Source organism: Paralichthys olivaceus, chromosome 6, assembly GCF_024713975.1.
Source record: "Paralichthys olivaceus isolate ysfri-2021 chromosome 6, ASM2471397v2, whole genome shotgun sequence".
Taxonomy (NCBI): domain Eukaryota; kingdom Metazoa; phylum Chordata; class Actinopteri; order Pleuronectiformes; family Paralichthyidae; genus Paralichthys; species Paralichthys olivaceus.
In genome coordinates this window covers 3,278,379-3,290,811 of record NC_091098.1, presented here as the reverse complement: position 1 = coordinate 3,290,811, position 12,433 = coordinate 3,278,379, and the positions used below count along the sequence as shown (strand labels likewise).

The following is a 12,433-nucleotide window of genomic DNA, read 5'->3' as shown; positions in this document are numbered from 1 at the left end:
TATGATTGTTTGGGATTATATGCCCAAATACTACATTCAACAAATATAATTACAAAGAAAAAGATTTTAAAGAAGCCATTAAAAAAAACAACACTAATCAGTTGTACAAACTTGGACCATGTTTGTGAATGTATTCCTTATTGCTACTGCAGTTATTAACTGTAGCCAGTGATAGAACATAAATGTGACTTTGCTGTTTGGGGGCGATTGGTTGAGATTTCTTGAACCAGTTGGTCAGTCACCATTGAAGTCCAGACTAAAATATTGCAACAAATGTTGGAGGATTGGCATTAAATCTGTTACGCGAGGTACATTAGCAATCCTCGATAACTCGATTGTTATTAAGTTTGGAGTTCCACCACTTCACAATCTCACCTTCTACTTTTTCAAGTATCTAACAATGGCAGCTTGCAGAGAATTTTGCCTCTTTCATTACCAGTCAACACCCCAAATTCTAGTTCTCACACTTGATAACTTTGTCGAGCAGATATGATCTCCTGTCGAATGTGTGTAATAATAGTCAGGCCCACCATGTTCTACAGTAACGCCAAATTGTAGATCAGCTACCAGACGTCTGCAAAATTCTGGAAAATAAATAAATAAATATATCAAAACATCCACAATTGGGTTTAGTAGATTTCTTTCAGTGTTAGCACTTCCTGTCTTGGAATCCTTTACGACTCAGAGCCCAACAGACTTAATTATCACTTGTGGCTGCAGGGGGCGCTGCTTACTATCACCTTCTGAAGAATGTTTCGAAAAGAAAAGTAATACCTTGACTTCAGTTTCGTCGCAATTGCTCTTAGTTTGTGTGGCTGTGTGTGTGTGTGTGTGTGTGTGTGTGTGTGTGTGTGTGTGTGGCAGCTAGTGACAGCCACAGCTTGGAGAGGCTGAGGTCATAGCCACAAAGCCAGCCAGAAGGGAGGTAGAGAAACAAACCCCTACTTGTCTGTATGTATGGGTGTATCTGTGTATGATAGACACACACACACACACACACACACACACACACACAAAACACAGACAGACAGACACTGCCCCAGTCACCTCTTGCCTCCTCTCTTGGCTGCCCATGAGCAAATATGATGTATGTGTACGTGCATGTGTGTGTGTGTAAAACTTAGTAACCCTGAAACAACTTCCCAAGCCACAGAAAGACACACAAATACACACAAAGTCAACAGCACACCTAAATTTAAACACAGTCACACTTCCAGCTATCAGACACCTCTGTTGGCACTCCCCTATCAGGCGTCCACACACGCATGCACACACATTGACACACATTGACACACACACAAAGCTATTGGTCTGTCTGGCACTATTACATTTTTAGTTCACTGACACTGACAGCCCGTGCCAAGTGTGCAACCTGTGGTGCGTTCATATCACATGGGAAAAGTAATCCACCTGAATGTGTTTGCACAATCAAACTTGTTTCACATAGTAGAGATTTGGTTTGATTTATGATTGCAGAATTTTTACTGAATGGAAAAGGACCTGACCTCGCTTTTATGAGCTGTCCTGCATTTTTGAAACTTAAAACAAATGTCCTTTGTCTCTTCCAGTCATCTGATCCCATCCCGATGAAAAAGTCCAAACTTGAAGACTTCCCATCGCAATCCCCTCTGGCCGACAAAGAGAAACAGCTCGACTGGCTACAATCCCTCTCCGCCTCAACCAAGGTTGGTGTTGCTAAGCTCAGAACGGAGATGCTGATGATGATAATGATGCATAGTGCATGAGATGAGATGTCGTGTAATATTATACAGAAGTTTTCAGATGAGGGTAGTGCTTAAATTTAGATTTGGCAAGCTGTGCTTACAGAGGAGGGTAACTGTAGATGCCACGATCTGCCCAGATTTGCTTACTGAGATGGAGCAAAGTTTGAGAGACCAGTGAAACAGAATATAACCACAATTTAATGATGGATGTCAACTGTGAAGATCAATACTCTCTTAAAAAAAAAGTGTCTACCCTGCAGACGGTCTTCAACAATTAATCGTCCTACTGACCCCTCTCCAGTCACCAAACACATGAAACTCTAAATTTCGAGCACAATGATGACAGGCCCATTCACACCCTTTTAATTAATGGACTTTGGACTATATTAACACAACAACTGCAAACATTGACCTCAACCTGCAGCACATTGTCACACCAATAAGCCAATGTTTGTATCAAGACCTGTAATATTCTACTATTGAATGCCCCATCTCTGTGGAACCACACCCAAGGTCAAAGAGAGGTCTACAGTGACAGGTCTCAAAAGGCAATTCACATTTGCCCTAGAGTTGCCCTCAGATAACCATCTGGACCTAAAACACCTACAAATGTATCACTGTTTGTGCTTTGTGTGGAGGCTTGTTCAACTTGTTATAAAAGAAACCAGTCAGACTGTAAACAGTGAACGGCAAACAAAAGAGACTTGGCCCGGATATCCACTGTCTACACTGGAAGCCACACAATATTAGCCGTTGCCCCAGAGGCTAATTTGTCATCAGACAATACCCGAGATTGCATTTGCTCCGAATTAAATAGAATTTCATAGTGGATCCACAATTTTACACTGAACTACATCAACTACATGTGAGAGGCTAACCCTACATCAGTACTTAATACCCTGGATGTGTCCATAAAACACATCATGGAAACTATCACATACTCAACTTAAGCAGTGGAGACCACAAAAGATTAATATTCTTGTTCATTTATCCTTTGACCGGATTTAAATCAAAACCGATTTTATTAATATGATGTTTAATAATAATATTTAAATTTTGCAATGTTCTTGAACAGTTAATTTCATTTAGGATATGAGAAATGTTGCTTATGTTGTCAAATGAAAAGATTTATTTTTGGTCTTTATCTCAAAGTCAAGTAAGATAGAGTCTGCACCTCAGTTATCAAATCAGTAGTAGCAACCAAACATACAGTCCCAACTGTATACAGGAATGGAACAATGTCACTAAGCTCTCTGGTTGCAGTTTTACAAAAAGTGATTTCTTAATTGCTTGTGATGTAAAGTACTATTTCCTTCTTTTTTCAGGGGCTTAACTGCATCCAGCCCAGACAGAGACCATCAGCTTTCAGGCCCTGGTCCCCCCACATCTCTGCTGGTGATAAGGACCCCACAAATCACCCCCTGGCCCTGCTGAGAGACAGGTGAGTCCAGCACAGCACTGCCAGATCCAAACCATACGACACTTTCACCAAACAGCACTTAACTTCAACTAGAAATTAAACTAATCAGGAACTGTGAAATAGCTGAACACTAAGAGGAGCTTTAACTGCAAGAAGTGGTTGCCAACTGTTGAGCGGGATCTGGTGAGCTCCCAGCACACTCCCTCACTTGTCTGGGTGGGCTGGTTTCACAGAGGTCAAGTCTGACTGTACCACAGCTTCCCACACGATACCATTCAAACACATTTGACACACACTCATAATGTGGGCACCCACTTGCCATGCTGCTGCCAGTACAGGCACCACCATATCACAGTTGATCTGGACCAGTGTCTCATGAAGTGGGAGGAAACAGCTACAGGCACTTTATTTGAATGTTTCTCTTCCCTGGTTTGGAGCGGCTGGACCCTGCAATGTGGTTGCGGTTCTATTGACTTGGATATAGAGTTACACTCTTGTTAATAAATTATTTGGTGTATTACATTTAAGCTTTATAATACATTTAAATTGTCTTGTTTCCTCTTAGCTTCTACAACTACAAGAGTCTGGAGAATGGTGTGGCCCCCAATGTTGCCCTCACACCTCTACCCCTGGGTAAAATGGGTCCCTTGTCCCCATCAGTACCCAGCACCTCCCACCCAAGCGGAGGTGAACCTCCAGGTGAAGGAGCCAACTCGAGGCCCCGAAAGAGAAGAGCCACAGAGGAGCTCCAGCCACCAGTGACTGAGGCCCCCTGCCCACTGTCCTTCACTGCCAGCAAGCCACCGCCACCTCAGGATGACAAGGACTCTGAGGTGGAGATTGAAGTGGAGAGCCGTGACGAGTGTAAGTTACCAGCTACGAAACATGTAAAGATCACTTGTTACGAGGCTCAACTGGTCAGCTCAATTTAGTCCGATTTAACAAGACCAACTGGGTCTTGACAGCTAGAAAGCTGGCAGCTCATTTCCAATAGCAGCACATTTGAGTTTTTCCACTAACCTCACCCTCTCTCTCCTCCCTGACCTCTCCCCCCAGTCACTTCGTCCCTGTCCTCCCTGTCGTCACCATCGTTCACCTCATCCAGCAGCTCAGCCAAGGACTTGAGCTCGCCATGCGCCCAAGGGCCCATTTGCACTGTCACATCGGCCGAGGGCACTGCCCCTACAGCTGCTGCACCCATTGCACCCATCGCAGCCCCCGTGACCCCTCCAGAGCTTGGACTGGAGTCAGAGCTGGAGAGCCTAAGGCAGGCACTGGACAGCGGACTCGACTCGAAAGAGTCAAAGGAGAAGTTTCTGCACGAGATTGTGAAGATGAGGGTTAAGCAGGAGGAGAAGCTTGGATCGGCCCTGCAGGCCAAACGCAGCCTCCAGCAGGTAAAGTTTCATTCATACATCTGTAAAAAAAAAAAGTTTTGACGACTCAGAAAGAAGCTCTCTGTGCTGTCACATGTGAACTTTGATGTAAGTCTCATTTGTGTGTGTTGAGTGCCGATTATTGTCTGAGGGGTTGTTGGTCCTGCTTGGCAGAAACACCAGAAGCGGAGGGAAACTATTTTCTTAACTAAAAAACAGAGCTGTAGACTTTGACACAGACTTTGCCTCAGTTTGGTTATTGGTTATTGATTCAGAAAGAGTTGCATCTCGACAAACACTATTGAAGTTGACTTGAAGTTATTTCACTTCCATTTGCCAATGGAAGATTTTAAAACAGCTCCACCAAAAACAATGCAAAAGGGAATGTATTTCCAATTATCATACCACACGTAGGAGCTGCTTCACCCAAACTAACCTTCTTGTCATTCAAGGCCACCAAGCAGTCACACGTGTCAGTGTAACTCTATGTCAAAGTTGTGATTATCTGTTTGGTACATAATAGAAAAGCACACTTATACAAACTCTGACTCATAAATGTTTCCTTTGTTGCCAATAGCAACAGCCTATTATCAGTTTATAGCCATCTTTATTCAGTTCTTCAGCCCCGGTGATTAAGTGTCACTATTCTCACACTTATATGCTATATTTACATAGTATATGATTTCACTGTAGTGAACGCACCATGATGTGTGTCAATGTTGGCTGCGAGAATGAGATTTCCCAGCCTCAGCTGCTGATGACAACTCATACAATCCTTTAGCCTACCCTAACGTTTTTTTAAATCAACTCGATAGAAACTTTTCAAAGTTGGCAAACTGAGGAAATGACTAGAGCTCAGACATTGAAATGCAGAAGTAGATATGGAGTCTTTATCCCTGTCCACAAAGCTTAGCATGAGTTGGCAAGTGATAACAATGACAGCGGATGTTGCTGCAAAGGGAAAGGCCAGACTTGCATTTCTTTTTTTGGTTTTGGACTGAGAACAAGAAAGTGCAGACGAAGGAGTCTGTGTGGGAGAGCTAAAAAATCACCCCGAGCAAAGAAAAGTGACTCCAGTGCATTCCACTTTCACTTTCCATCGGTGTTGAGAGGAGCTGTGCAGAGGCAAAGTGAATCCTACCGACCAAAAGTTATGTCAATAGTGGAATTACTTTAAAACCAGTCACTGGTATGATTCCTGCTCTGTTAAGATGAACTAACCCTAACCCTGATGGTATTCAAAGAGTTCTTATGTAAAGCCTCTGCAGAGTAATGGGTGTGATGGGGATTGTTTCTTTTCACTCTTTTTGTGGGAACTAACAAAGCTTGATGACAGACATGCTTGTCCCAACTGCTAGGTTCCCATGAGAAGACTATGGGCGTGTTACCACTACACACACTCACGCGCACACACACACACTCTTTCAGTGATTCAGAGGAAGGAAACCTAACTTCTGTCAGCCCACAAGTTGCCCTCACCCCTGACTTGTCTCAGTGTAAACACTGACACGGACACTGCAGCCTTCTGTAACAAGTCACCGCTCTTGGGTGTCAACAGCTCAGAGGCAAAGTCAAACAGCCATGTGTCAGATACTGGATATCCACTGGCTTTCACAACCGTTGCATAAGCACAATGGGAAACCTTATATTTAACAAAAGAAATACACTTTTATAAGCGATTGATTATGTACGTATAAACCTCAGATGGACTGAGCCTCTCCTCGATGCTAACATCTACAATCTCTTCTTCCCAGGAGTTGGAATTCTTGCGGGTGGCCAAAAAGGAGAAGTTGCGGGAGGCAACCGAGGCAAAGCGGAACCTTAGGAAGGAAATCGAGCGTCTGCGGGCCGAGAGCGAGAAGAAGATGAAGGAAGCCAATGAGTCGCGGATCCGTCTGAAGCGGGAGCTGGAGCAGGCTCGACAGCTGAGGGTCTGCGACAAAGGCTGCGAGGCCGGACGTCTTCGTGCAAAATACTCAGCACAGGTCGGTTACATGTGGATGTGGCTTAAGCTAGGTTTTGAGAATCTGTTCCCCTTTAAGGCTTGTCATTGTTAAAGATGCGATGAAACTTAAACATGAGAGTATATTAGAGGAACATGGGTACACATGAAACCAGACAAGGCCATGCATAGAGGCACACACTTAACAGTCCAATGTGTGCAAAGTCTAGACAACACCCTCAGAGTAATTGCAGTGTTTCACTCCCTTAAATACTCTCAAGGTCAGCAGAGGAGAAGGCAAGAAAAAAAAACACATTTCCTCTTCCACAGTCAAAAATAAATGGGTGTAGCTCCAAGTGCACAGACGTGTAAGTCCCCCACTGAAAGGAAACAGGAAGAAACGTCAACTTCCCTCAGGCACCATGGGAAATGCAGATTAGACAAAACATGAGGGAGGTTATGCTCTCCAACTGCATCTGTGTGCCTCCTGCAGAGACTGCAGTCGCCCTCGGACAGCTGTCTGCAAGATGGTTATTTGAAGTTTTCAGAATCTTCTTGTCAGTGACCATTGTCCTCCAAAATTAATTTGACTAAAACCGCCACCTGTTTCAAGGCACCAGATCCCAATACTGGCTCTGGAATATTCATGTCATCGGATCACACAAGAGAGTTGTACCATTGTTGTGAGGGTTTGCATCAACAGTAAAATCTGTGTGCACTGTTTTAACTTTAGATTGATTATATCCTTAATGATGAAATGAAATACGTTATTTGCAGTTTCCAGTCATAATTACAATTTAACACAAACATTATTACACATTTACACAGTTATTACACAACTTCAATAGTTATTACACAACTACCTGTGAACATGATATCAAGCCTGCTGTAGGAAACCATAGACTGATGTCTAGAAGATGGCTGTAGGACTCTATAGTGCCAACAGCCACTTGAATGATATAGTTCCTTGAGCTGTGTTTGGAAGATGCTTGTTTAGAAGAGTGATTTTATCATCCTACTCCAAACTGTCCTGGAGTTAGATCTGCTCTGTTTCATGACTTCATCTGTTTCCTGCCATGTGTTTACCAGATCGAGGACCTCCAGATGAAGCTGCAGCACGCAGAGGCCGACCGCGAGCAGCTCCGAGCCGACCTGCTGCTTGAGCGGGAGGCCAGGGAGCACCTGGAGAGGGTGGTAAAGGAGCTACAGCAGCAGCTGTGGCCCAAGACCAACAGTGACATGGACGGGACGCCCAAGGACACGCTGGCTGACAAGTAACCAAGCAGCTAAACTCACCGCCCAACCATTTACCCCTCTCGCCATGATCCCCAACTTCATCTGACCACGACCACACCCAGGAGTCCTGGGCCAACTGCATCGCACCACTGTCCATCACGCTCGCCCTCCAGAACACACAACTCAAAGACTCACCCTCGGACCACAGAGAAGAGACGAGGACCTGTGTCCTTATCCATGCCCATGAACAGTCAAGTGAATGTTTCCTTTGGAGAACGACTAAAAACAGCAAAGTACAATTCTGCAACATGGAAGCACGTGTTTCTAAATCAAGCACTGACTCGCACCTTCCACACTCACAAGACGTAAAAAAAAAAAAAACTGGATCACAAGGATGACATGACACATGTATAGCACAAAACGTGGTTGTGCCTGTATTTTCGGGGACTTTTGGATACACATCCGTGATACTAATGCTAAAAGATGATCGTCTTATATTAGAGCTACACAGCTGTTTAGAGGTGTTACAGCAGTGCAGCCTGGAGGGCAGCGCTCACACTCAACCCGCAGTTCCCTGAAAACGTCTCCATGGCCGTTCCCGTCACGGTGAGGGATGAGGAGGATTTTGAAGACATTATAAGCTATTTAAGAGACTACATAGCGATATGTAAAGAAAAAAAATAGACAGTTACTCTGTTTCTCTGTGCTCATGGAGTTTGAAAATATAAAAGATACAAACTCATTCGAAGATGAACGAAACAAGCAGTTGAACTCTCCACAGTGCCACCGTGGTTTTGTGGGTTTTTCAGGAAGCCATCGCCGTCCACTGAGGGGGGAAAAGCATCGAGTGTGAAGTTAAAGCAAACCGTCTCTCCCTGTTGTTGGGTTTGCATTGAATCAATATGTTTCTCTCTTTGCATCGAACCCTGGATTAGATACTGGAAATAAAAACATGCCATGGTAGAGGCACCTTTTTTAGTGAGCACTTTGTTTGGATGATCAATAACAATATCCAATAATCTCCATCTCAGTGGTTCTCACAACAAGTCGCACACACACACACACACACAAGTAAGCGTTTTGGTGTTTTCTATCTTCTCTTTAAGAAGAATGACAACCGGCATGTTTTTACTCCAGTTGATTCCAGAACCATCATGTATGAAATCATAGTGGACTCAGGTGGGGCGTCCTTAGCAAGAACCACAAAATGTTCATTTGAATTAAATTAAGGTATGTAAATATAAATATATGTTTTTTTCCTTTTTCCTTTACAATAATAAGTCGCACTTTGTCATAACAGAAATACTGTTTTAATGCATTGTACTCCCACTATTGTCTTCAATCTTACTTTGAAAGCATCATCTAATCGTGACTTTTACCATATAAATCCAGTAAGCATTTTGTTGATTATTTGCATCTCAAATAAAAAATCTGTTTTCTTAAGGCAAAGTATTGTAAATAAAGAAAAAAAGGCTCTACCTGTTGCTTGCTGATGCAGTCTGGGATTGTTTGAAAGTTTTTGTCGACACACTCTCACGTTTTTGTAATATAATGACACAACTGTTGCTTCACCACCCAGTTAAAACATGTAACAAGTTTTAGAAAAAAAAAAATCATTAACAACTTACTGTACGACACCGTGGTGAATTTTTATTGGAGCCTCAACAGAAATCAAATGGTCAAAGATTCAAATCAGATTCAATCCAAAAGGCAGAGACCATGACTCCGCCTCCTCACAGTGGGTACAATGCAATCAGAATGTACAATGTGTTAATGCTAATTTTTCTTTGGTTGTTGATGTTGTTTTTTAAACGTGGAGATATTTTATTGCTCGTCTGTTATGTTCACTTATTTCAATAGAAAACTCATATTTTCTTTATGCATGAACTTTGAAAAAGTTTGCCATACATATAGTCAGTTATTGGGCATTTGATACTGTACATGTAAGGGTTTTTTGTGTTATGCAACATAAAGCAATTTATCTTATTTACAAGAGGAAGAAGTAACTAAAAAAGCAACAAACTGTTGCAAATGTTGTTTTAAAAAAAAAAGAAAAAAAACTTCACACTTGCAAAAAACAAAAGACATGAAAAACAAGAAATGCAATGCTGGACAACCTCAAGTGCCTGGATGTGGGCGAAAGGTTTCCAGAGTAGGAAAACTGATGATGAAGCTGTTGGGGCGGGGCCTCTCATCAACTTCCTGTTTGCAGGTTTTCAAATTTAAATGACCCTCCCTCGCTCAGCAGCTCTTTTTTCAGTATTCCTAAAACCAACCAGTTTACAAATTTTTTTCAATGCAGAGAACAATTGAACAAAGGCTAGATGCTTAAGGGTTTTTTTCCTGAATGAGTGCTTTTTTAAAATTCATTTGAAATCAATGATATGCATGTTCAAACAATTTTTATAGAAGATCTTGAAAAGCCACTTGCTTCGGTGAATTGTTACTTTGGGTTGTACATAAAGACTTAACCGTTTGTTCCCAGTTTTCTGACTTGTCCGGGGCGGACCTGTCGAGGATAATAAAGAGGGCATTATGTCGAAGGCCCATTTCTTATCCAACATTACTGATGTTGCTCAGAGGACGACACTGCGTCTGTGACTTTGGCAGACCTAAAATTGGTACATTTTGTAGTTGTTTTTACACTCAAAAGAATTGATAGCCAATGTGTAGTTTACTTTACTCATGGTTTTCTACAAAATAAGGGAGACAATAACGACATTGGCTCTTCACTCTCCCACACAAAAAGTTTAACAACGTCTTGTTTTCTAAAGGAGAATCATTTTGCTAAATAATGGACAGCAAAGCAGCAATAACAGTCCATATTAATAGACAAATACTAGCCAGTGTGAAGATTTGAATAAGGATTTTCAAATGTAAATATTTTTTTCTTTACAATATTGTATAATATATGTACATGGTGTTTCCTTTTTCAAAAAGAAATCTTTTCTTACAATAACTGTCTTGTTTTTTTGTTTTTTGGAATTTGTGTTTTAACTGAGATGTTTCAAAAACAGTAAATGCAGTGCGTAAGAGAATATTCCCTACATAAACATGTTAACCCATTTCTTTTCATTTTTTACTGTAGAGTCTTTATATTGAATGACTTTTTTTCACCAGTTCATATATATTTTTTAACAGTATGTTCAGTATCAGATAGCAGACCTGTGCTATAGGTCACACACACACACACACCTACACACACACACACACACACACACACACACATGACTACGCCACTTTCTGATTGTTTCTCCCTAATCCTCATGTATCTTTTTAGCCCTGTGCTGCTGCTAATACTATATAAACCTTACAATTCTAGAAATATTTTTATCTAAGAGGTAAATGTAAGCTTTCCCATTTATTAATACCACATATACAGTATGGAAAAAAGCTTGGCTTGTTCATCTATATCCCTTGTTTCCCTCATCTTTTCACACCTTCGTCCTCATCTCTCCATCATCACACTTCCCCTTCTCTCACGACACGGACTATATTGTAAAGTAAAGGACTTTATGAGATTATGTTTGAAAATAGCTATGCTTATATACTACAGTGACTGAATGTACAGTGTATAGATGCATTACCAGAAATAAAGTTGTTTGTCCAGATCCACTGTCACAGTTTGTTATTATTGCTGCCTCTTTAAATTCACCTCACTCATGTATCCATCTCTTCTGCAAAATAGAATGAGACAATGGATTCTAAGTCATGTTACATGTTGAAATCGGATTTTAATGTATATATTCACAATTACTTTTAAATAACACACAATATAAAAGAAAGAAACAACAATAAAGTCCAATCACATGTCCTCAAGTTCCATCTTTATGAAATCATGGACATAATGTAGTTCTCAGCAGAACCTTATGTAAATAATAGTAATAATAGTATAATCAGTAATATAAGTAATGGTACTAATCATATCAAATATGTTTTCTTAGGAGAGGATCTAATTTTTTGCTACTATTTTGATATTGTACATTAAAAGCACCCCCTGCTTATGTATGTGTCATCAAAGAGTCTTACAAACCTTTCATTATATGCTGCTGAAAATCTCACAACCTGACAGAAATTACTTTATTTCAAAGGATCTCGAGCCAAATTAGTTCCCACTGATATGTATAAAGAACCATAAAATGAAGCACTGAGGTAAAGTACAAGTACTTTAAACCGAAGTTCAGAGCTGTGCTACAGCAAATGTACTGGAAGTTTCAAAAGGTGTTAAGTTTGTCCAGTCTTGGCTACTTTAAAAATCATGGCGGCCTCCGTAGAGAAGACCTGCTCCAGATGTAAATATAAAGTATTTAAATATCAAGTGTTCATTCTAAGGTAAAGAAAACAACAATTTAGATAATCACAAACTAGTGAAAACATCACTAGGATTATTTTATATTCAATTTCTGCCAATATATTCTTTTCACCTAAATCTTACACACTGAACTCCAGCATCGAAGCATTGCACTTTGAAAAAGTTAAATAAGACCACAAAGCTGCAGGAGCTCTTACTCATACAATACAATACAATACTCATAATGCAACAAGACAATGCCCATGTATGATCTTTAAGTCAATGATGAGATGAACCTGGTTGATCTCCCCAGACATGACTAAGCTTTTTAGTTCAACTAGTTTGAAAATGTGAATAATAATAATAATACATTTTATTTGTATAGGAACTCAAAAAATCATTTAAATATAAATATATACTATGATGATTGGGATAGAGTTTCAA

The 12,433-nt window shown here is 40.9% G+C and overlaps 1 protein-coding gene across 1 annotated transcript in view; it reads left to right on the top strand.

Annotated features, from left to right (window-relative positions):
- Window positions 1–11,309, top strand: part of skia (v-ski avian sarcoma viral oncogene homolog a) — a 70,813-nt gene extending 59,504 nt beyond the window's left edge. The window contains exons 2-7 of the mRNA XM_020103259.2: window positions 1,569–1,685; window positions 3,050–3,165; window positions 3,710–4,008; window positions 4,201–4,541; window positions 6,275–6,505; window positions 7,552–11,309. Coding sequence (XP_019958818.2) covers window positions 1,569–1,685; window positions 3,050–3,165; window positions 3,710–4,008; window positions 4,201–4,541; window positions 6,275–6,505; window positions 7,552–7,740 — 1,293 coding nt within the window. The 3' untranslated portion in view covers window positions 7,741–11,309. The remainder of the gene's footprint in view (window positions 1–1,568; window positions 1,686–3,049; window positions 3,166–3,709; window positions 4,009–4,200; window positions 4,542–6,274; window positions 6,506–7,551) is intronic.
- The last annotated feature ends 1,124 nt before the right edge of the window (window positions 11,310–12,433 follow it).